We start from the raw sequence: 24,972 nt of genomic DNA on the forward strand, positions 1-24,972 counted from the left end.
GTGTCACACGCCAGCAGAATGCCCCCCCCCCCCCCAGGCTGAGGCCACCAAAGCTCTGGTCTGACAGCCAGCCACGCTGAAACCTCCCAGGCCTAGAAGGGGCACTAAGCTCAGCTGAGGAGGGCACCTGAGAGGCCCTATGGTAGCAAAGGGACCCTGAGGCAGGTCAGAGCTGGTAGGACCCAGCAAGGTCTCCCCAGCAAGCACAGCAGGCCTTTGTATTGGCAGCCAGGTGTGGTAGGTGGACTGGAGATGGGCTGGGAGCCTATCACCCAGACAGTCCTGGGGAAAAACAGAGACCAGAAGCTTCTGGCTGCAGACTGGCTTGGTGAGGAGTGATGAAAGGGCCTCTATCCCTCTTCTAACCTTCACTCAGTTCCAGCTCCAACCCCTGGGGGGATCCCCATGTCCCCACATCCAAGGGAGTCCCCACCCAGAGATTCAGTACATCACTCCTACACAAGGAGAGAGGGTCTGGCAGTGCCCACAGGCTCAGCCCAATTCTTGACACACCCCCAACTGGCAGACCCGACCACAGCCAGAAGCCAAGAGCTGAAACATGCCTGGGGTGAAGCTTTGGGATCCCAATTCCACTAGGGAGACCCATGTCAGAAGAAGGCTCTTCCTATGAAGAAGCAGCATTCTTCCCACCTCCCGGCTGGGAGCCCAGGAACATCCTTCTCCTGCCTCTCCAGCACTGCTTGTCCCTAGGTCTGCCGCAGCAGCAGTGGGGTGCAAGTGTCAACTTTGGAATCAGTCAAATCTGGGTTCTAATCCTAAATCCAACACTTATTAGCTGTGTGGCCAAGTCACTTAGAGGTAAAAGGAATGTGGCCTCGTGAGGTGCAAGGGTTCAAGGACCATGTCTGTACCGTGCTTAGCTTTGCAGCCGATCCAAGATACTATATGCCTGGAGATGACTAGAGGATCCCTCTGTCCTGGGCTTTCCACTGGCTCATCACAGCCTCTGCTGGCCTCTCATAGCCTCTCTTCCTCAACCCTGGATGCCACATCAAGACCTGTTCTGCAAGAGCCAGGCCTCTCGTGGACTATCCACTCCAGCTATACCCCCGAAAGCTCTTTGCCGGTCCATGCCACCTGCCCCACACGCTGAGTCTCCCTCCTTACACCTGCCTCCACAACCCGCCATGCTGCACACCCTGTACTTCACTACGTCTCCCTCTCCTCCAGGCCGTTCAGCTCTTGCATTCTCCAGAAAGCGCACTTTCTCCCCCAGTCGGTAGGGATGGCCACCATCTATAAGCTCTTTTGGCACCATTTTTGGTTGTTCCCAATTATTCCTTGGCACTCAGGCTTGTTTTTGTTTGTTTGTTTGCTTGGAGAGTTTTTTTTGCTGTAAGGCGCGTGCACTCACCAGAAAGACAGAGAGAGCCAGAGAGACAGAAAGCGAGAAATCACCCTCCAGGGGGTATGGCCACGCCACAATCCCTTGTCCTCCATTCTCCTCTCGGGATCTTGGGTACACACACACGCACCCAGCATGAATTTAAGCCACCAGGTCCAGGACTCGAACCGCGGTCGATGGGCACTAAGCCTTATTTTTATAGTCAGACCAAAGCTTCTTGAATGAGAGTCTGTGACCCTAAGCACATAGCAGATACTCACTAAATGCTGAGAACAACTACCCCTTAGGATTCAAAGGGCCCAAATAGTTCCCCTAGTAACTGAGATTTGAAGTTTTAAGGGAAATGGCCCGATACCTATGGTTAAACTGAGGCACAGAGAAAGACAAACCTATTGAGGCTGAACACATGTGAGGGTGGGATGAGGAGGGATCCTTACTTATCATCTGGAGTCACATGAATATTTATAGCACATCCCCAGGTTGATATAAAAGAGAAATGAGAGGCAGGACAACCTGAGCCCTCCCAGCTGCCTGACAGCTGTACAAGCAGGGGCCCCTCCAGCTAATCTGGAGTGTTTCACTAACGGCTTTTGTCCCCTCCTCCCTGGGCTAGCACAATGGGACCATCTATCCTGGAAACTAAATCTCTCTCTGATCCCACCAGGCCAGCCCTGGCCCCAGAAATTAGGCCCAGAAATGGTCACGGACAGGTAGATACTCGGAGGGGAGAGAAAGGAGCACCATTGTTCCTGGCTCCATAAGGTCCAAGGGAACCAGTGCTTCAAGCATCCCAGCCAAATAAAAGCTCCCACACAATGGCTGCTGGCCTCTGGGAGGGAAAGGCTGTCGGCCGCCCATCCGCTCACCCACAGGGCAGGAAGTCTGCGCCCTGGGGAGTAGGGGCCCCACACTGCCCACCTGCCCTCAGCTCCTCAGGCCATGGCCTGTCTTGGTGCTCCAAGCCTCTCTTCCTGCAGAGCAGAACTGGGCCCCCATGGGGAGCCCTGCCTCGGTCACAGTCCTCACCCACCCAGGCCCTTTCTGTTCCCACAACTGCAGGGCAAGAGCAGCAGCCTCAGCCTTTGATGATCTTCAGGACCTCTGAGAGAGCAATTACCCCCCTTTCCCATGCTCTAGTGGGTCATGAGAAGGGAGGTGGAACCCAAACTATACAAAGAGCAGCCTCCAAGGGGGGCCCTCGTGTCTTCAGTAGAAGCTGCTGATACTCCCTGGCCAGAGCTTGAGTCTGGGTCAGAGGTCAAAGGTCAAAAGTCAGGCCATGTTAATTTGACTAAGAGAGCTGGGATGGGTCATGGGCTTACTAACAGTAAAGTTCTGGGGACCTGGGGAGGAGCACCAGAGGAGGTGGCTGGCCTCCCTATCCTGGTTCTCCAGGGCTTAGAAAGCACTTCCTACCCACTCTCTGCAGCTCTCCACGTGGTCTTGTATAGCTTCAGATCTGAGAAACAACTAGACCCTGAACTCAGCACACTTCCTTCTGGGCAAGCCCTTGGGACACCAGTGTAGAAAGTACTCTCCACGCTACAGTAAAAACATCTACTTTTCCGACTCTTCTGAAGGCTTCCCCTAGTTTTCAAGGGAAGCCTCCCACTCTCCTTGGGGAACGAGCTCTTCCCCACCCTCCCCACTCTGTTCTAACTGTGCTGCCTTCACCCCTACACCTCAGAGGTCAGTTTCATTTTTGTCATAGCCCCAAGCAGCAGCCCCTCCACCCCCAGGTCAATTGAGTTGATCCTCTCAGAACCCTCTAGTGAGGCCAGACCAGCCAGTGGGTCTGGTAAGGTCTTGCCAAGAGCACACAGTGGCTCAGAACTCGCACATGTGGGGTCCCACTCAAGCAGCAACCTTGGGGTCTAGCCAGGGGTCATGGCCCCACCAGGACACCCACTCACATGAATGCTGGGGTCACTCCTGGAGTCGCATTCCTAGCCCTATGTGAGGACCCATTTGGAACCATAGTATAAAGCTTGCAGGCCAGACAACAGAGCAGAGGTAAAATGCTATGGTCTGTGAGGCTGGCCCATCCATGTGGGCAGGCTCCAAGTCCACGTCTGGAGACAGACCTCCCTGAATATGCTAGTCACACCCGTGCTCAAGATGCGGACTGGCTGAGGCTGGGGTGGGCCCCCTGCTGGGGTGCTGTCTCTCTGTCTTTCTCTGTCTGTCTCTCTTGCTCACCAAAGAAATAAATAAACTTTAAAAATTCACTTTAATCACGAGAAGAGAACCGAGGAGAAGGGATTGCGGCGTGGCCATCCCCCCGGGGGGTGATTTCTCGCTTTCTGTCTCTCTGTCTCTCTCTGACTGTCTGGCAAGCACATGCGCCCTATAGCAAAAACCTCTCAAAAAAAAAAAAAAATTCACTTTAAGATAAAACTTAAAAATCAACAGATACAAAAACGAAGCTTTCTCATCGCTTCCCTTATCTGACTAAAAGCAGCAACTTCTGGGAAATGAGGCTGCCTGGAATCTTCTCTCAGGGGAACGTCATGGTCATAAAGAAGATGGAAGGCCACTGGAGCCTGCGTGAGCAAACATCACTAACGTTTTACTCTCCATTTGTTTCCCTAAAGCCTGTTCGTCTTTCCTAAAGAAAGCTATTTGTCCTTCCTATGGAAGCCTTTTCTCCCTACTAAATTAGATATGTAAGCCCGTAATTAAAAACAATTTTTTAATTTGCCAGAGGCCATGTGCACTCACCAGAAATAGAAAGTCAGAGGGAGAGGGAGAAAGCACTCCCCGATGAAGGGGATCATGCTGTAATCCCTTCTCCTCCGTCCCTCTATGCTGTTGGGATCTGGGGCACACAGACGCATCCAGTGTGTGTGTGCGTGTTTTGTTTTGTTTTGTTTTGTTTGAGAGGTTTTTGCTATAGGGCATGTGTACTCGCCAGAAAGAGAGAGACAGAGAGACAGAAAGTGAGAAATCACCCCTCAGGGGAGATGGCCACACCGCAATCCCTTCTCCTCCATTCTCCTCTCGGGATCTTGGGCATGCACGCACACGCACCCGGCGTGAGTTTTAGGCCACCGGGTTCAGGATGTGAACCGCGGTCGACTACGTGGGAGTCCAGCGACATAGCCATTATGCTAACTGCTGGTCCCCTGTTTTCTTCAAGTTGTTGAGGCCAGGACTCCAGTCACACAGTTGGCTATGGGGGATCTGGCTCCCTTAACCCCTAGGCCACAGGGCCAGCCATATGATCCCAGTTTTAACCACCCCTTTGAGTTACTCATCACCGAGCACTTCCGTATGCAAGGAAGTGTCTTTTGTCAGTTTAATTCACAGACCTTCCAGGGCTATACAGAAAAGGGTAGAGAAAAAGTCAGTCTTCCTAACACATGGGTCACCAGCTACGAACAGCACCGCCCAGCACCAGGCATTAGGAAGACAGTGAGCCCTGAAGTGGACAGAGCTACGCCCAGATCCCGGCCGCCCACTGGCCAGACGTGAGACCAGCAAGTTACAGCCTGTCCTCTGGCCCTCAGTTTCTGTGTTATGAACATTGAGATTACTCAGAGCTTTCACGGGGTTATGGGGTGATTTCAGTACCAGAGGTCAAGTGTAGAAAGAATCTGGCTCTCGCTGACTGAGCAAAACAGGATTGCAACGATCGTGACAATAATGTCTTTGCAAGTGTCTGTGGACTACAGAGACTACGTTAGCTTTCTGGCCTTGCTATTTCCACAGTCTGTCTTTTTCTAATTATTTTGTAAGAGGGTATGTGCACTTATAAGAGAGAATGAGAGACAGAGAGGAAGAAAGGTCTCCCCAGTAAGGCGTGGTCATGCCACAACCTCCTCTCCTCCATTTCTCCACCCTGTCAGGCTTGGAGGCATGCACACATGTGCCTGGCATGTTTTTCAAGTCACTGCAGGCAGGATTAAAACCATGCCTTCAGCCACGTGGTATAAGCTTCCTTAACTGCTAGGCCACACAGCTGGCCCTCCACATCAAGTCTCTTCACCCAGACCGTCCCCCATCCTTCCCAGCGCCACAGCTCCAGGCACCCTAACAGAGGCGTCTGGCCAGAAGAGAAAGGGTGCAGGGCCCACCCCGCACTGTCATGCCTTTTCTTTCTGGTCTCCCCCATCTCTGCTCCTCTGGCTCAGAGGTGCTTACCAGTAGCCCATAGGCCAAATGTGGCAAGTAGGTATGGGGGAGGTTTTGGTATTCACGGTGTTTTTTAATTTTAACATTAAAAATGAGGACTATTCACTTAGATATCTAGATTTAAATTTTCTACCATAAGTGTTTTAAAAACAGTAAAACTACTCTTCTAACTTCTCTTGAAAAACTTCCTGCGATAAGAGCCTTGCCTCCTGCAGAACAGCCATGCCAGCAACTGAGGATCAGCTGCCCGCTTTGGCATGGGGTCTGCTTCACCCACTCTCAAAACCTGCCCAGGACCCTCACTGTCCTTGCCTGGCTGCTCTCTGTGAACACCGGAGGCCCGTGGCAGGGTCCCGGGAGCCCCCTTCACAGACTAACAGCTTATTGGCTGTCTCCATAGCCTGGGATTGGGCATTTTCTCCAGAGGATGAGTCTCAAGGAATTCCTCTCAACCCTAAGGTAAGCAAGGCCCCAGGCCATGCTGACGGCCTGCAGGCCACCTCAGCAGAGGTCTGTGCAGCTGAGAGCAGGCTGCAGCAGAACGATGTCAGACCTGCTTGGGCTCATTATACCATAGAACCTGGAGACTGAGGGCGTGCCTGCCAGGCTAAGGAGCAAGCAGTGGTGCCTCCAAGTGGAGGAACCCGCCATTTGGACCAGCACCGGTGGCCTGTCCACCCCACCCCACCCCAGACCCAGGACATGGGACACTCACGATGTTCATGAGGGTGAGGACGTAGCTCTGCACGTGCTCCTTGCCATGGAAGCGAACCACCGAGTCATCCACCGCCAGCAGCACCTCCATGCTGTAGCTGCCTGGCTTGGCATGTCGTCGCTTCCGCTCTGCTTCACCTAGCTGGTCCCCCACCAGGCCCAACAGGTTGGGAAGGTCACCCAGGCCAAAGGCTGGAACCCAGACAGGAAGAGAGCAAGATCAGATCCACCTGAGGGTCTGTCCCTGTGATGTCACCCACCAGCCTCCTCTGCCACCATCACGTGTGCCCTTTTTGCTGCCCCATAGGTCAGTGTAGCATGGGCAGTTGCAGCATAGCAGGCCAGCTGGTAGGCTGAGCCTGTTTCCTGGCGCAAGGGCATGGCCAAGCTTATAAAGCAATGCGTAGCAGAGGAGTAAGAACTGGCCCAGAGCGGGAGCCTGAGTTCGTAATTGTTCTCGCTCACTGTGCTTCCTGGACCAGGTCCCTTCTCTACTCTCCTGCAGCATGCATGAGTAATCCTTCGTCTCTTGTCACACAGGCTGCTGTGAAAAGCCAAGGAGGCAGGGAGTGAAAACATCTTGATAAAGAAAAACCATGTTGTTACTATTACTACAGCCTCATATAGTTACTGCATGGCCTATGCGGGGTCTTCTAGAAAGCCATGGAAAATGCCTCTGCCTCTCAAAGCCCTCCCAATCACTGCCAGAGACCCAAAATTTCACCATCATATCTTGCCCTTTTGGCTAAAACCAAACTATTTACTTATTTAACTAGCATTTATTAACTTGCATTATGTAATCTGTGGGCTATCACACCTTTTCTGTCCATTCTTTTTTTTTCTGAATGGACAAATTAAATGTGCCATGTCATATAGTGGAATATTACTCTGCCCTAAAAAGGTATAAAGTATTAATACAGGCTATAACATAGCTGAAGCTTGAAAAAAATGCTAAATGAAAGATGTGAATCACAAAAGGCCATAAATAACTATTCCATTTATATGAAATGTCCTAAACAGGAAAATCTGTAGAGATCGAAAATCTGTAGAGATTGAAAATCTGGTGGGCGCCAGAGGGCTGGAGAGGGGAAAGCCTGAATGATACTAATGGATACAGGGTTGTCTATGGGTTGATAGAAATGTTCTAGAATTAGATGGTGATAATTTCCTAACATTGTGAATATAGTAAAAACAAAAACAAAACAACAAAAAAACTGAATTGTGTGCTTTCATGTGTAATTTTTTTTTTTAATTTGCTACAGGGTTCATGTATTTGCCAAAGAGAAAGACAGAAAGTGAGAAAGCACTCTCAGAGAGGTGGCCATGTCACAATCCCGTCTTCATTCTTCTCTCAGGGTTATGGAGCATGCATGCATATGCATCCCATGTCCCTTGCAAGCTGCTGGGTCTGGGACTTTGTACCACACAGTCAGCCACATGCAATCCAGCCACCTTAACCAGCACACCACTGGCTGGCCCTAAAATGGTGAATTATATCTCATTTAAACGAAAAAAAAATTTAAATACAGCCCTGAGCCCAGCCTGGCTGGCTGGCTGCCCCGAAGGGATGGCTGCCACAGAAGCCATGTCTGTTCATGGCCCAGGAAGGGACCTGAAGGGTAGGACAGCCCTACAGAGCAGGACCATGGGCTGAAGGAGTAGTCGAGGAGCAGGGAGCACTGGGGCACAGCCTCAGAGGCCAAGGCAGGGTGACAGGGATGCTCCGAGGGCCTGGGCAGAGCTAGCTCTTATGCACACCAGCAAGGGAGCGTCTGCCTCTAGGTTCTAGACGGTCCCCCCTTTTCACCAGAGGCCCTGAGGAAAGAGTCACTTAACTCTTCTTTGGGGTCCATCAAGGATGTGTGTGAGTGTGTGATGTGAGCGTGTGTGAGAATGGAGGTGTTTGCATGTGTGCTTGAGAGTGTGTGAGTGTAGCTGGGTGTGTTAATGTGTGCATGGGCAGATATGGAGTGTGTGAGTGTGTACGTGTGAAGAGGGTGTGTGGATGTGTGAGTATGGCACAGGCATGTGGTGAACGGGGGAGGGTAGATATGAGTGTGCAGGGGCCAGCATGTACATATAGGGATGAGAGCATGTGTGTGGATAACATGTTAGCCTATGAGAATATGTGAGCTATGTAAGTGTGTGTGAATATGGCGGCATGAGTGTCTTGGGCGCATGGAGATGAGGTGTGAGTGTGGGGGCAGTGTGAGTGTGGGGGTGTGTCAACATGTGAGTGTGGGTATATGGGTGAGTATGTGTGTGTGTGTGTGTGTGTGTGTGAGTGTGTGTGTGTGTGTGTGTGTGTGTTGTGTACCCCCTCTTCAGAAAGCAGCAGCCAAAGCCATCCTAAGTGCCAAGAAAAATGGTCTCCACAACTTCTTAGTCCCTGGGGGTCAGATCCTTCACATCAGAGGCAGGCAGGAAGGCCCCCTACAACCCCTGGTCAGCAAGAAGGCCTGATGGGCCTCTGATGCCCGTCCTTCTCCAGGAGGGTCAGACACCCCCACAGGGAAGAGGAGCTCCTGGCTGTGACACTCAAATGATGAAGACCTGGTATCTACCCTCCAGGCCCCCAGCCTGGGGCAGAGCAGGAGAGTTCCAGGACGTGAAGACCAAGGTGCAGGGACACCTGCTCAGGATGGAGACAGGCAGAGATGGGGGTTGGGGGCAGCCTGAGCAAACCTGAACAAACCCCTTCTGCACTGCGAGGCCAGGTCTGGCAGCGCCGGGGTGTTGGCGGCATTTCCCCACATGCCCGAAGCACACCCAAAGAGCTAAGGTGAAACTCTGTCTTACTCAGGCATGATAGAGGAGATGGACACACCCACGGCCCTAAAAGAGTGTGAGTCATGGGTCTCCAAGATGGTCCTCCATTGCCACCACCCCCTGCCTTTCTAAGGAAGACCCCAGATGGGCCATGTCTCCCTCAAGAGAGTGTAGACTTTTCAGTTTCTAGTTAGGGGTCCACAGTGGCCAGCCGTGATGCTGGCTCCAGGCTCACAGCCCTGGAGCATGACTTCTCCAAAGTCATTCCCAAAAGGGAGGATTCACGGTCCTTTAGTTCAGAAATGGCTTAAAAATTAAAATAAATAAATAAACAAAGTTAAAAAAAAAAAGCAAACAAAAACTGTATCATGTGTTTCTTTAAAAAAAAGAGAGAGAGAGAGAGAGAGAGAGATGGCTTCATATTAAAATGAGCCCAAGGGAGACTTACGTTCTACCTAAGTGTGGCAGAGGAATAATGCTGGCCACCAGGCCTTTGCTCCTACCCAAGGCCAGGAGAGCCCTCCCAGCTCTGGAGCTGCAGCTTCTCCTTGAGAGACATTTGGAGAGTAGCTGGACCTTCAAAGGAGATACCATAAGTGGGGACAACTGGTCTCCAGGCATTCCTCCACACTAGGCCCAGCTCCTCAGGGCCCTGGCACGAGGGTGTGTCTGCCTATGGCCAGATTCCACTCCTGGAGCATGACTTCTCCAAAGTCATTCCCAAAAGGGAGGATTCACGGTCCTTTAGTTCAGAAATGGCTTAAAAATTAAAATAAATAAATAAAGTTAAAAAAAAAAAGCAAACAAAAACTGTATCATGTGTTTCTTTAAAAAAAAGAGAGAGAGAGAGAGAGAGAGAGATGGCTTCATATTAAAATGAGCCCAAGGGAGACTTACGTTCTACCTAAGTGTGGCAGAGGAATAATGCTGGCCACCAGGCCTTTGCTCCTACCCAAGGCCAGGAGAGCCCTCCCAGCTCTGGAGCTGCAGCTTCTCCTTGAGAGACATTTGGAGAGTAGCTGGACCTTCAAAGGAGATACCATAAGTGGGGACAACTGGTCTCCAGGCATTCCTCCACACTAGGCCCAGCTCCTCAGGGCCCTGGCACGAGGGTGTGTCTGCCTATGGCCAGATTCCACTCAGAGCCTTCTCAGCTCCTCTTGGTCCAAGGGGCTTTGTAACAAAGCTGTTTGACTATGAAGCTGTCCACAGGCCCCAGACTCGCACCTGTCACATCCACTGTTTCATTTGCTCAACCACAGGTCCTGTGCTGGTTACCAGGGTGCAAGGATGTCCCTGTCCTTAAGGGGCTTCTGCCCTGACATGTCAGTACTTACCATTAATAATAATACTGTAATTAGAGCTACCATTTATCAAGCACTATGTCCCACGCTCCCAGCTGAGACTTTCATATACACTGTCACCAATATGTGTAAGAACCTCAGCAGGGAGACACTAGTTATCCCCACTCAACTGATTAGAAAAATGAGGCTCAGAGACATTAAGAAACTTGCCTAGGGTCGCACAGTAGAGAGTTGAAGACTGAATTTTAAAATGGTCTATTGGACACAAGCTGACCAAAATGCCCTGGTACCAGGCAGACTCCTACGAGTAATATAAGAACATCCTTTTCATGGCCCCTAGGGGTCGAGTTGAGTTTTAGGAAGATGACCTCATTGCAGCCATTCCACCTTGTTGGCCTTGATTGAGCAATAGCCTTGAAAAGCATGCTGAGTCCCTTGGAGACCTCTGGAATCCCAGAGACCACAGTTCTGGATACAAGTAGCCCCTTGGGTCATTGGAAAAACAGAAAAAATATGTCATAACTTTTCTGACAACTCAATAGTTATAGTGGCTCCCAAAACCTGTTGGAGTTTACCTGTTGGCACAGTAGGACTGCATGGCTCTGTCCCATCTTGCAGATGAGAAGGCCGAGGCCAGGCATTAAGAGTTTAGGACCAGAAGTGACCTAAGACACCCTGGAGGTGTGGACGAAAGCAGTGCTTGGGCCCCTGACCCACCTACCTTCGTTGTGGAGGTCCCCATGGGGCTCCGCCCACTCCTGCTGGATGGCTTCCCAGCGGTATACCACGTGCGTCCTCCCTCCAGCCTCCTGCTCCTGCTGCCCGCGCTCCAGGGGCTCAATGAAGTAGTCGGTGCTATCCGTGCGGATCAGGCCAGCCTGACCAGAGGCAAGGCGAACCAGAGAAAAGAGAGAGAGGAGGTGTGAATACACAGGGCACGCCCAGGTGGGCACTCTGGATGCAAGCATGTGTGACCACACACCTGTACAGGCTCTTTCTGCAGGGCTGTAATGCTTCATCAGGGCCTTAGAAATCCCTGGGATTCCAGAAAGTTCCACAGAGACCCAGGCAGGGAGGTTGAGCGGGGGGTCTATCCTATCCCCATTTTAAGCAAAGCAGATCCACTTCTACCATGTTATGTACCCCGAGGTTCCACATAAAATTTCATTTAAACAAAGGGTCCCATTGATTGAAAAGGGCGGAGACAGGAAAGCCACTGCCACAGGGATATGGAAGGCACTGTATTCCAGCCCGAAGCCCTTGGCATGGATCTGGCTTTCCTGACAGGCAGACAGGAGGGGGAAATTGCAGCAGCGCAGATCGGTTACCCTCAGGTGCTGGGCCCCACGCCTTACAGAGCCATTACTCTCGATTTCAAGCACGTGTCCACGCACACCAGTGGGGCAGCTCACTGATGAGAATGAGCCAGGACAGTGCGCCAGGGCTGCATGCTCTGGTTTTAATCTAATTCTTTGCCTCTGTCAAAAGAGCCCCTTAAAAAAGTCAGGTGTTGGCCTTGGAACTAAACACACAAAAATAAAACCTTGGCAAAGCCCAGCAGATGTGTTATTAGCCCCCAGTGACGGCAGTAATCACAGCGGCCAGTGAAACATGTAACTAGATGTAAATTAATGTACATGGGCCTGACTAGTCACATGTGCACATGCACGTACACACACGCGTCATCTCTTTTTTTCAAGAGAGATGTTTGCTATAGAGCACATGTGCTCTCCAGAAACACACAGAGAGACAGAGAGAGAGAGAAAGTAAGAAATTCCATTCCCCATCCCCTCTAGGGGAGGATGGCCATGCCGCAATCCCTTTTCCTCCATTCTCCCCTTGGGATTTTGAGCACACATGCACACGCACCTGGCATGAGTGTCAAGCCTCCAGGTCTGGGACTTGAACCACAGTCAACCATGTGGGAGTCCAGCACCTTAACCACTATGCCACCTGCCAGCCCCCACCTCTTTAAAGCAGTAAGAACAGCTCACCTGCCAAAGGGCATGGAAAATAGCAGCAATAGTTAACAAATAAATATCTGCTTGGGGCCAGAAGGTAGTGTGGTGGTTGAGGCTTGGACTTCCACATGGCTGACCGCAGTTTGTGTCCTGGACCTGGCAGCTTGCTTCCTTGCTTTCCCTTTCTCTCTCTCCCTGTCTTTTTCTGGTCAAATTTAAAAATAATAGCAAATGGAATTAAATAAATAAGTAATTATTTTTTAAAATCTGCTGCATTCACTCATCATCCAACACTGTAAACTGAGGGCCTATTGCATACTGGGCGCTGCGATTGTTGCCATGAACATAAAGCAGAGGATGAAGGCACCATTTTTATAACGCCGCTGGACCGGCTCCATTCAAATCGTAGCTGCCCCTCTTCAAGTAGCCTCTTTATGCAACTCATTTCCACCAGTTTCCCACCTCTACCTGTTCTGAAGTCATGGGCCAGGGTGTGAAAACATGGAGGACAGTGCCGGGACCCAGGGAGGCCATAGGCTATGACAGAGGCCGAGCCCAAACCTGGACAGGAAATGGCAGCCGAATCTGAGGGCCTCTGTTCCTGTGGACCTGTAGAATCCCCGGAAGGAGGCCTGTCTCCTGAGGTACACCAGGGCTATAGGGCAGGAGGGCTGGTTGGCGGCCTCCGGGCCCAGGGTACACCTCCAGAGCTACCGCAGCTCTGTTGTCACAAGGCCTGTGAGACTATCAGCCAAGTCCTAGGCCCCTGCACCCGATCCTCCTCCCTCTGGCTGCCCCCACAGGACAAGTAAAGCAAGGGACGCTCAAAGCACAGGTCAGAGGCCCCGCTCCACTCAGACCAAGGTCACACAAGCAGGCTTGCCTGACAGTAAGTAGCCTGCACTGTCTTGGCCCGTCACAACTCTCAGAACAGCCTGGTGGTGAGGAATTCTCCAGACCAGGAGAAACCGCTCAGCCGCTCTCGTATACTGGGCCTCTTCACCGAGGCCCTCCCCCATGCTGGGACTTGGTTCATCAACTGCACATAGATGATCCTTCAAGACCTGGCATTCTGTACCTCCATGGCCACCCGCTCTCAGAGCTTCATAGGAGGGATGCAGGTTCCAGAATGATTTGGATGGCGTAGGGCTAGGTGGCGAGCCACTGCAACCCACCCCTTTCCTCCAGCTCATAATCACAGACCACAGCCCTTCCAACATCATCACGCTCGTCTCAGGGTGAGGCTTTATACCTTGACAGCATCTTCACTTAGGAGACCTCTAACTTCTGCTTGGATGCCTCCGGTGTCAGAGAACTCCCTCCAAGATATATGGTCTTCTGTGTAGGGACGTGCCTAACGTTTTATTGAGATGAAACATGCCTCCCTACATTCCACCCTTTATAAATGGCCTCCCTGTAACTGTTATTAATAACAATACCCACCACTTACATGTACATGTTGTCTCACTTCATCTCTATCACCCCATGAGGTAGATACTAATATTAGAGGGTTTCACAGATGAGAGTGGCTCAGGAAGGTCTAAGTAACTTCCCCAAAGTCACCCAGCAAGTAAGTGTCAGCACTAGACAGGAACCAAGCTCTGTGTGGCTTTTAACCATGATGCTACACTATCTCGGTCACCTCTGGCTGCTTCTGTTCTTGGGGCCACCAGAAAATATTCCTTTCCTGCTCCCATGTGGGAATCCCTAGGCCTCTGGTCTGGCCTGACCTCACAGAGCTAAGGTGCTCAGTCTCCACCTCTGAACAAAACGCTCCCTGGAAGTCAGCCCACCTCCTACTGCAGACAAACAACCATGAGGGCAGAGGAGACTCATGAGCACACGGCCCACAAAACAACAGTCCCGCCCACTCTCCAGGTGACCTCACCCCCACAAACCAGGCTCATCACACCCACAGCTCTTCCACCAGAAGGGGAGTCCCAGGAGCCTGGGTCCAGTCCAGCCTCAGTGCGCTTGTTCTCTCTCCAGGGAAGGGTTAAAGAATCTGCCTTTGCCCACCCCAGTTGTCTATTTAGCACAAAAGAGTCAGCCCCCAGCCCTGAGTGATACGTGGCTACGTCTCTTTGTCATTGTGGATGTGATCAGCACCCTGAGTATCAAGGGCAGAGATCATCCTTGTCCATCCCGTGCATCATACCAGGCCTTGAGAGGCCGTTCTTGTCCACGTCTGGGTTCCTCTGGGCCTCTGAGACCCTCCTCCTGGAGAGAGGATGAGAAGGCAATTAAGCCACAAGATTAGGTGGCAGGATGGGCCTACCTTTCCCTGCAGACCTTGGTTTCCCTATCCACACAAGAGCTTTGGCCCGAATCCCCTCGAACTTCTGCGCTGGCCAGGAAACCAGGCACCATGCAGGGCAGACAGACTGGCAATGAGAACTTCTGGCTCTCTGCCTTCTCACTGAATTACTCTCATCTCTCCATTTATGAGATGTTTATATTTCTGAAAAGTGAATTTTAAAGCACTAAAATCAGATCAATTTTCTGTATAAGAAATCAAGGAAAAAAGGAGAAAATAAATCTGGTATGCTGGAAAATGCATGTTTGCCAACTCTGTTTCTACCCGTCCCTTATTCTTTTGCAAACATAAATATGGATATACTAGGAAAGTTCTTCATGCATTAAAAGCAAAATGAAAAATTGCTGATTGCATCCAACTGAGCCACACACCGCGCAGGACCTCAGCAAATCCTCCAAGGAGAAGCTCTCCCAGGCAGGCTGGCCACTCTCGGCCATGCTCCAAGCTCCCTTCCTGTGACAGCTTCTGAGGTGCCTTTCTGGGAGGTGTGGGCTCCCTGAGGAAGGGTGGGCAGGGGTGATGGTCTGAATTTCCCATGTGGCTGGTGGCATCAGTTTGGATGTGAAAGTGACACCTGCTGCTGCCTCTTCATCCAGAGGCCTCCAGGACATGCTGAGGTTCTCCAGTCCAGGTTCTTCTTTGGGAAAGCCTCAAGTCCAGAGCATAATTCCAGGGGACCCAAACAACAGATGGTCACATGGCAACTAGGGAGTGGAGCGTTGACTTAGAAATGACCTTGCATCCTGGAGTGGGCCACAATGACAAGTTTAGTTGATCACCAGTAGCTACTGACTACCACGGTGAGGTCCCAGCCATTTTTGTAGATCGTCGAAGCCACATTATTTTGAAATTAGTATGTAAGCATGCATACATATGTACACACGTGCTTATTCTAAAACTGCATGTACAGGAGTGTAAATTGGGTGTTGAGGGTAAGCTGAGCCAACAAACTGATCTCTAGGGAGGCTAGAGGAGAGATTTCCAAGGACTAGAACATGTGCTTGGAGGGAGCAGAAGTCCAAGCTTGGACTGGGGCAGGGCTCTAGCTGTGCCAGGCCAGGCACAAAGACCACAAGGACCCTGTCAGGGGTCCAGACAGGGACAAGTGGCTTGGATCTGAGAGGATAGCTCTAGGTCTTCTGGTATCCGGAGACCCCTTGCTGCCCCCCAGACTCACCAACTTTTGCTGGATGCCCAGAAAGAGGGCCATTTCAAGATGGTAGCTTCAATGGAGCCGGCTGACAGTGAGGCAGGCCTCCTCTCCTTTCTCCTTCCACGGCCAGCCTACCCAGGGCCTTCCCAGAGGAGAAAGACTCAGAGCACTCTGTCAACCATCCTGCCACCTCCCAAGGAGAGCACGTGCTCAGGCCTGAGCTTGCTCTGGCCATTCCTTGACAAGGGTTTTACTGCCACGAACAGCCAGCTGTGCTGTCTCGGGTTCTAGGCTTCTAGCAAATCCAGCCTGAAACTGTTCCACTGTGGGAAAGGAAAGAAAAGCCAGCAGCTGGAGACTGGTGGTACAGTGAGGATCAGAAGGGCTTCCACCGATTCCTGACGGGACCAGTTCTCCCCAGCCATCTCCTCGGCACCATCTCCTCAGCCACAGCCAGCCACACTCCCCCTAGACCACATCGGCTGCTGTATCTGCTACACTGTCTGCTCGCCCCACCCTAGCACTCGGTTGCAGGTTTATTAACTTCAACAAGCTCTCCAAGGCATGACCCACCACTTTAGCCCCACCTGAAGCCCTCACTTGCCCTCTCATCACTGTGGAGCTCTTGGTCAAGAAACAATTTTGCAAACACCTGTAACTCACCTTCTTTCTCTCCATTCCTTCTCTACCAAAGAAGCTTCTCTCCCTGGTTCCGTGCATCCACCCACCACTCCTCGTCTGCACCCTGATGAGCTGACACAGTTAGACCCTCGGACTCCCACGAGCATAATGCTGCACTGCCCTGGCATGTCTGAGCTCCAGTTCTCCCAAATGGCTCCCGCTTCCAACATCGCTGCACCCCAGCCTCAGGCTTCAAGGATCCCACCTTGTGAACAGTCCTCCCCCAGCTGCCCCGCCCTCCACCTGTGCTCAGGGTCTCCTTCCTCTCGCCCAAGGACTCGGCTCCTGCAGTCACTACCATCTCCCCAGCCTCACTACACCCTCACACTCCTCCAGGCCGTTCCCACCGCATCCAAGCACACTCAAGTATTTCTCATCTTTGAAACTCCTTCCCTCTCACCCCTGGCCAGCTATGCCTCAGGTCTCTGCTTCCCTCCACAGCAGAAAGAGTCATCTATCCTCACTGCCTCCATGCTGCCTGCCCTTCCCTGTAACCACCCACACGGGCTCCTAGAGCCACCACTTCCTGGGAACTGTTCTCCTGTGACTGTCATCGGCCAAAGCCAAACATCACATCTTTGTGCTGGTCTCACTCAGTTTCCCTAACCTCATGCTCTCCCTGGGCGCTACCCCAGCCCCCTGGCTTTGAAGACCATGTGTTTGCAAGTAACTTCCACATTTCATCCCCAGCCCTGACATCTCCCAGAATTCCTTTATGATGACCCAGCAGCCTCCTTGATAGACGATCTCCACCAGCATCTCAAACTTTTCAGCAGAGTTCTGGATTTGTCTCCCAGAGTTACTCTGCCTTTGTCTTTCCCATCTCAGCAAATGGTATCATTTTGTTCCCAGTCGTTCAAGCCAAACTCAAGGGGGAAGAGTGGGCCTAGGGATCTGGCTGGGTCTTTCCAAATGCCCCAATCCTTGGCAGTCAATACAAAATGAGTTCAGTTGAAAACAGCACCTGATGTGGTTCACAGGGCCCAGACCCTCTGATGGTCATCCTGGGCCACTGTCTCTAATTCACAAGTGCGGCCACAGCCCCCACATCACGCAGTCCAATACCCTGCGACACTGGTCCTGCCAGGACTCTTCAAGGTGGTCCGAGTCCCTTCCCCCTCAACACGTCCTTATGTCTTTATAAAGCACTACTGAATGCTAGGCTTGATGGGTGAGGGGTGCAAAAGACACAGAAGACTAGGTTCTACTCTCCTGGGAAGGGACCTCTATCAGGAACATATGCATTAAAACAAACAAACAAAAAGCTCTTACAACTCCATAATGAAATAATGACCTAATTCTAAAATAGACAAAGGGCCCGACTAGACACTTCTCCAGGATATACAAATGCCCAATAAGCACATGAAAAGATATTCAACATCATTAGTCACCAGGGAACTGCGCATCAAAACTATAAGGAAATACTACTTCGCACCCACTAGGATGGCTGGAGTCAGAAAGTCGGATAACAGCAAGTGTTGACAAGGATGTGGAGCAACTGGCACCTGACACATTGCTGGTGGGAAGAAAAAACGGACAGCCACTTTGAAAACAATCCTGGCAGTTCCTCAAACTAATGATGTAACGGAGTTACCATATGATCCAGCAATTCTACTCCAGGTATTGCTATATACCCAAAAGAAAGGAAAACATGGCCACACAAAAATGCGTTATATGTTTTAGGAGCAATATTCCTAGGAGCCAAGAGGTGGAGACAACCAAACGTCAATCACCAAAAGAATGCATAAATGAAATTCGGTATATGCACATAATGGAATTGTACCTGGCCATAAATACGACGTACTGATACCTCCTACAACGTGGGTAAACCCAGAATACTTTAAGTGAAAGAAGCCAGGCACGAAGGGACATGTCGCTTATGATGCCATCACATGAAAGCCCAGAATAGGGAAATCCACAGGCAGATTAGTAGGTGCTAGTGGCTGGGGTAAAGAGGGCTTTGGGGGTGACTGCTGAAGGGTACAGAGTGTCTGTTTAGGTGATGAAATTGTTCTAAATGACTGTAGTGTAGGTTGGACATTTCTGTGAATACAATAAGCAAACCGTGAAACAGAACGCTAATCAAGTAAGTTCCACGGCATGTGAGTTACATCTCAGTAAAGCTCTTAGTTAAAAAGATGAGACGCATGCAGGAAGACGACACACACACACACGCTCAGACGACACACGCACAGCACACAGGCTGCACCACGAAAGCGTGAGTCAGCGTGGCTGAGATGAAAGCCTGCGGGCGCCCAGATTCCATGTAATTCAAACCTGATGTGGAAGTCCCAAGCCACGGGAGCTCTGCTGGAGACAGGGACTGCCAAGGCCTCCACCATGCCAAGGAAAGTCTGAAAGCCGATTCAAGCCAGCCTCTTCAGGACAGGCAGGAAGAAGGCGCTCTTGGAGGACAGAGCTGAAACTGCCAGGCATGTCCTCAATTGGCACGCTCCACCACGCCCCATGCCAGCAGCATTAGAACTCCCAGAATATTAGAACTTTCCAAGGTTGGAAGAAACACCAGGATGCAGAGGGCCTCCACCTCTGGTCGTTTTCTGGGATGACCACTCGGTCTCTGTTCCCAGGGTCATGACCTCTGCAAAACCTATACCCTGGGAGATGCTGGGGAAGGACCACCGAGTCCATACAGCAAGCATCCTTCTTAGGGAGAAGCAATACAGGGGTGGGTCAACGTGGAGACTCGACAGCCACAAGTCTGGCTCTGCCACTCAAATCGTACCATCTCGGGCAAGTTACTTAGTGTCCCATCAGCGGTAAATAGCACCTACCTCCTAAGGGTGCTCAGAGAAAGGAATATTCACAGGGTACCTGCAATGGTCCCTACCCTGTAGCCAGGGCTGCTTAAGTATTGGCATTCGCTACCAGGAGGATCCTTGTTATCCCTGCGTATGCCTGGGAGCCCCGGTGGGGCAAGAAGGGGACGGTGAGCCCTGCGCTGGGAGCAAGGCTGGAACCGCAGGACGGTTTATCTCTAACTCCTGGCTCAGATCTCCTGCCTGTACATGGGGAGACATTTCCATGAAAACAAAATGCCGGTGGCTGAACATTCGAGGGGAACAGTCTTCACCAAGAAAAAGAGGCTGGGATAGAGGGTGATTTTAAAGGTGGAAGAGAGTACATGCAGACAAAAGGTGGGAGAAATGTGCCCCGCTGTGAGGGAGTCGACCCTGGGAGGTGAAATTGCTCCCTTCTCTTTAAACTCTTAGGTGCTTCCAAACTTTTCCATGATTTTTCTACCTCGAAAGGTAAACCCATTTGGCACAGGACGTCTGCCGAAGGTCTGTAATATCAGAACAGGCTGGGATGGAGTCCTCTCCTCCACCAAAGCAAAGGTGAGAAGGAACCGGATCGTCGCCCTCCTTTTCTCCCATCTCACTTTCCCGTGAAGTGCTGCAGAAGTTGCGGGGAGTGGACCCGGGGCTCCATCCCGCTGCGCCCTCTGCAGCCTCACTTTTCACATGTGATGTCTAAGGGTTGCTGGGAAGATAAAAAGAAACAAGGACCTGGAAATGCCCCTCCCTGGGCCCCAGCCACAGCGGGGTTTTCCGTCCTCCCCTCTGTGGCCTGGTTCTCCTGGTCTCCTGCAATCCGAGGCCAGCTTCTCTGTCAAACACACAGAGGCTGTGGCAGTGGATCTCGTCCCTCCGTGCTCAGAAAGTCACCTGGGGAATTCGCAAAATCTGCTACCGAGGCCTCTCCCCAGACCAAGCAAGGCACGTCTCCGTGGTGGGGCTCTGGCATCTGTGTGTTCACAGAGCTTCCCGGAGTGATTCTGAGGTAGTGGGGGCTGAGACCCACTCAGGGTGATTCTGAGGTAGCCGGGGCTGAGACTCACTCGCCTAAATGCTGGCAGCTTCCAAACAATGGAATGGCACTCCCAGGAATGTTGAAGAGACCATGTTTTACAAAGAGGGCCGCAGCAGCATGGGGTGTTCCACCAGAAGTAGGCCATCAGAATACAGGAAGTGGGCAACAAAGAGAGGAAACGAGTGGACGAATAGTATATGCCCTGATGGGGAGAGCGAGTCCAGACAGGCTGGCTGGCTGCTGGGCACTACAGGGGCCATTAGCCCACACTGACCTGTGCCTCGGGTCTGCTTCAGGACATAACCACTTCCTCCCCATGGTGTTCAACATTTTCATAAGTGAAGAATAATCTGCCAAAATTGGCCCAAGGACCAGGGGTGCCAGAGGTTCTAGAGGTGGCAGGGGGTTTTGATTTGTTGGGTGGCCAATGGCAAGTCGGTGATGTCATGACCATCCAAGCTAGGCAGTCCACAGTGCAGAGCGAGGACAGGAAGTAGTAGGACCTCTGCCAATGGTGATAATGGTGGTGATGATGAAGGCATCTTGGAGAACAGAGTCGCCCAGTCTATAACAGAACTTAAGGGGGCAGGGCAAAATATATTTCTACCCCTACCCTCATGTCCCAACCCAGAGGCAGAGGCCCCGGCCCAGAGGCAGGGCAGGGCTCACACCTGCAGGTGCTCACAGACCTGCTGCTGCAAACCCCACCTCACCACCCTGGAGTGCAGCCACAGTTAGGGTAGACCTGGCCAGGTCTGCAGCCATCTCTGGATTCCAATCACCAGTGCCTGGGAGGCGCATGGCTTTGAGGCTTTCCCCTCTATCACTGCCACAGCCCACCAAGCTCAGGACAAGAGTTCTCCCTGGCCCCCTGCTTGACCCTGAGTCCCGGCAGTGGCCACCACTTCAGGACGAGGAACCAGGAAGCAGCCATGGAGTGCCAAGAGATGGCATGTCTGCCAGGTCCAGTGAGGAGGGCTCCTGCATGGAGGCCCTGCAGTCTGAACCCCATGGCTCAGATGCAAGCCTACTGCTGGTGGGATAAGCCACACCCCACCCTGCAGCAGGAAAGAACTGGCCTACGAAAGGGCCCAGCAGGTCACTGTCCTGGCCACAACACCCCTCTGATCAAGCCCTACAGCAGCCCGGCCCAGAAAGGTACTGACTTGGCTTTAAGCCATGCCTATCCCATGTGAGACCAAGCATGTAAAATGTTATCACTGAGTCAGACCATCTCCAGGTCTATAGTGAGCAGCAGATGAGGGGCTGAAGGTGGAAGAGAAAGTTCCCTAAAGGAGGCAGGTAGGCATGGGAGAACGGAGAGGGCAGTGGGCCTAGACATTTTACTTCCAGTGCTAGCCTACCCTCAGCTCCAGTGGCTCCAGACAACACCATGGCCCTCTCAGCCTCACTGGCCTCCTTGGCTAAGGCTGGGAGAGGCAGATGGAGCATAGGACGTGGAAAGCCCCAGCAGATGCTGTCCCATTACTGTCCTAATCCTGCCCAGGGACTGGCGCCACCAGTATGTGTTCTAGGTTTCTTAGAGCTCTGACGCCGCACCCCACAGATGCACACACTGCAGCACCAGTCCATGCACCAAGCTCTCCACACCTCACTCCTCCCTGATGTCTCTGCGCCTGGGGTTCTCCCACGCCTCTGCCTGCAATACCACTTACTCATTCTCTGATACAGTGTGAGTGTTCTCCAAAATTTACATGCTGACATCCAGTTGAGACAGAACTGAGAGGGTGAAAACTTAGACCGTGGAGTTGTGATGGTCTGGATATGGCTTGTCTCCAAAAGGCACATGTTTTAGAATTTGGTCTTAGTGGGTGGTAGGTTGACAGCCCCCAGATATTCAGGTATTGGGACTTGATTGCACATTAAAAGCATTAAGTGAAAATGTAGCTCCTTCATGGTGGCCCGAGGTGGAGCCTTTGAGTGCGATAGTGTCGTTAGAGTGGGGCCTCTAGGATAGAGTTCTGGGGGAGGGGGTGGTTATAATCCGAAGGAATGAGACCAGAACATGGAGAAACTACGGACAGCCACTCTACTCAAGATCCTGCCTTCCGCCAGGCTGGAGCCTCTCTGGAAGTTGGCCCCCGGCCCTCCAAATTGAGCTGTACAAACCTCTGCTTCGTGATAAATCACCAGACTCACAGATTTCTGTGACCAAGTCTAGAATAGAACTAAGAGGGCTGTCCACGGTGGGACCTTGGGAAAGAGATAAGGATCAAAGTCACCAGGGTGGAGCCCCCAGGACTGAGTCCTGGAGGTTTAGAGGAGAGGGAAGGGGACCAGAAGAGACTTGAGTGGACACAGCCGCTCTGCTCTGGGCCTCTGATGTGACCGGGATTCTGCAAAACTTCCAACAAATGTGGGCCCTGGACTTGGGACCTCCAATCAGTGAGCTGAATAAAAATTTTTTTTAATAAAGCACTCAGCCTCGGGTATTTTATGTTATTACAACAAAATGGGCTAGACTATTCCTTCACCGGATAATGACTGAGCAAGTCCTGTTCTAGGTGCTGGAGACACAGCCCCAAATCCCTCCGCACATGGAGTTAACATCCTACTGAGGGTGAGGCAGGCAATAAGTAGGTAGAAATGCTCCTAGCAGATGGAAATGGCCAGGGAATAAAACTGAGCAGAGAATTAAGCAGAGGGTGGAGGTGACACTGTAAATCAGGCAATCAGGGAGGAGCCAGTATGCAGGTGCTTTGTGAGCAGAAGTCTGAGGGCACCGAGGGACTAGCCCTGGGTACGGATGCTCCCCCAGGTGGGCAGTAGGGGTGGACAGAAGGCTCACTACCCATGGCCTACCTGGCTCCTCTCCAAAGAGCATTATGGAGAGACTCGGATTGTCCTGCACCTGCTCTGGCTGCCTCTGGGAAATGTAGGGGTGAGGATGATGCAAGGAGGTGGGTTAGAGAGATGGGAGTGGCTCAGACCACCCAGGTGCTCAGTCTTACCACGCCCTGTTGGCTTTCCCCACACCTGAGCCATGGTGCCCATCCCTGTGGAGGCCTGCCCTTGCCCTTGCCGTGAGCGAGGCTTAATCAAATGTCTTCCTATGACAGCTCCCTTCTCTGTGCCCCAGAGCTCTTGGCAGGTGCTCTATCCCTGTCCCGATATCTCTGTCTGTCCTTCCAGATGTGAGCTTCAGGAAGACAGAGACTGAGCCATGCCACGCAACTGACTTCAGAATGAAAGCATTTCAAACAAGCATCCTTTGGGCCAGGCCTTAAAACAAACCCCCTCTGGTGCATCAGCCTTAATGAGAGATCTGTTTTCCCACAACTGTGGCCGTGCACTGGGGACAGCATATCTTACCTAGGTTCTCCCCATCCAGGGATTGTGAATTATGAGGTGACCAAGTCTCAAACGCTCCATGCACCTAGGCCAGAGGTCTGTCAGGCCTGGAACCCAGGCCTCTTTGGGCTGGAGGAGCGAATTCAGTGTGGCCCCTGCCAGCTTCAGGGACAGAAATGAACCTCTGCTGAGGCAATGGGGAGGGGGCCTAAGGAGGGGGCAATTTTTCGGACAGACTGAAGGTGTGACTGTGTGGTTAGCTCCAAAGCAGAGGCTACAAAGGCCTTCGGCATCCACTGGGAAACTGGGTGTGCATTCAGACCAACCTGTTCTGCCAATCTCACTCCAGACCTTGCTCTGGAAGGGCCCTGTGCCATCAACCACGTGACTGAAAGCAGGAGCAAATTCAACAGTAGGGTTTTTTGAAGTTCCGTGACAATGCGGCCCACCCTGCTCCAAAGTTGCAGAGGTGGATAAACAGCTGTAAGGTGACTTGGGGCTGAGATGGGCCAGAAGGCTCCATTTGAATTTCAGATCTCACCATCTGTTTTGTCTTAGATGGCCTCCAAGTTTAAGGAGGAACAATGACATGCAGAAGTTAGCAGCCCTGCCCCTCTCAGTGGGAGCCTCATAAACACCTCTCCTCACTACCTGCCAGGCCTAAGGGCTTCCAGGCCACCCCCAGAGGCCACCTTGGACCAACGGCTTTCAGCATTCTTCATTGAAGCTGTGCCTTCCCCCTGGACATCACACAGGTCATGACCTTGAGACCCTGTTCACATTTCCTTCCCCACTGACTCAGGAGAGGCAAGTGGGATTGTGCATGGGCGTGGACTGCAGTCAGGGACCTCGGCCCTCATTGGCCCTGATGTGACATCTGCAGCTACATAACCCTGGGTGAGTGGCTCCCTTCCCTGAGCGCGGGCATCCACAGCTGGAAAATGAAGTGGGGGAGCTAGAGGCCTCTAAGCCTCTTCCAGCCGCAGCTGTCTCAGGCTCAGGCCGAAGGCAGGGTGAATTGTGGAATCGCGCTGAGCCTAGAAGCCACTGCAGCAGGCTTTCATAACCCAAGGTGCAAGTGGAGACGCCTGTGTCTGGTTGACAGGGAGCTCCTTGGTGCTGCCAAGGCTTAGGCAGCATGTAAATATTATTATTGTCCTCGGTTTTTTTTCAGTGCTTTGAAGGCATGGTAAGGCCCACAGGCTAAAAACCAAATGTTGGGCCTGGCAGATGGTCTAGCAAATTTCCACTTGGGCCCTCTGCACTGGGAATGTGGAAATTCTGTGGGTCCCACTGGAAGCCCACCCCCAAGGCCTGCTGGGAGGCAGATGGAAAGGTAAGGACAGGGTCCCCACCCCCCACTCGCCACAAGGGCCCCTTCCTTCAGCTACTGCAAAGACACCGAGGAAGAAAAACAAAACCAGCCCTGC

At 52.0% G+C, this 24,972-nt stretch overlaps 1 protein-coding gene across 3 annotated transcripts in view; it reads right to left on the reverse strand.

The window, feature by feature from the left end:
* Positions 1-24,972, reverse strand: part of ADAMTS14 (ADAM metallopeptidase with thrombospondin type 1 motif 14) — a 92,216-nt gene that overhangs the window by 54,823 nt on the left and 12,421 nt on the right. For all 3 annotated transcript variants that reach the window (XM_027767730.1, XM_027767729.1, XM_006142279.3), the window contains exons 3-4: positions 11,009-11,165; positions 6,216-6,406 (exon numbers count right to left, since the gene is read on the reverse strand). In XM_027767730.1, coding sequence (XP_027623531.1) covers positions 6,216-6,406; positions 11,009-11,165 — 348 coding nt within the window. The remainder of the gene's footprint in view (positions 1-6,215; positions 6,407-11,008; positions 11,166-24,972) is intronic.

Source organism: Tupaia chinensis, unplaced genomic scaffold, assembly GCF_000334495.1.
Source record: "Tupaia chinensis unplaced genomic scaffold, TupChi_1.0 Scaffold000072_1, whole genome shotgun sequence".
Classification (NCBI taxonomy): domain Eukaryota; kingdom Metazoa; phylum Chordata; class Mammalia; order Scandentia; family Tupaiidae; genus Tupaia; species Tupaia belangeri.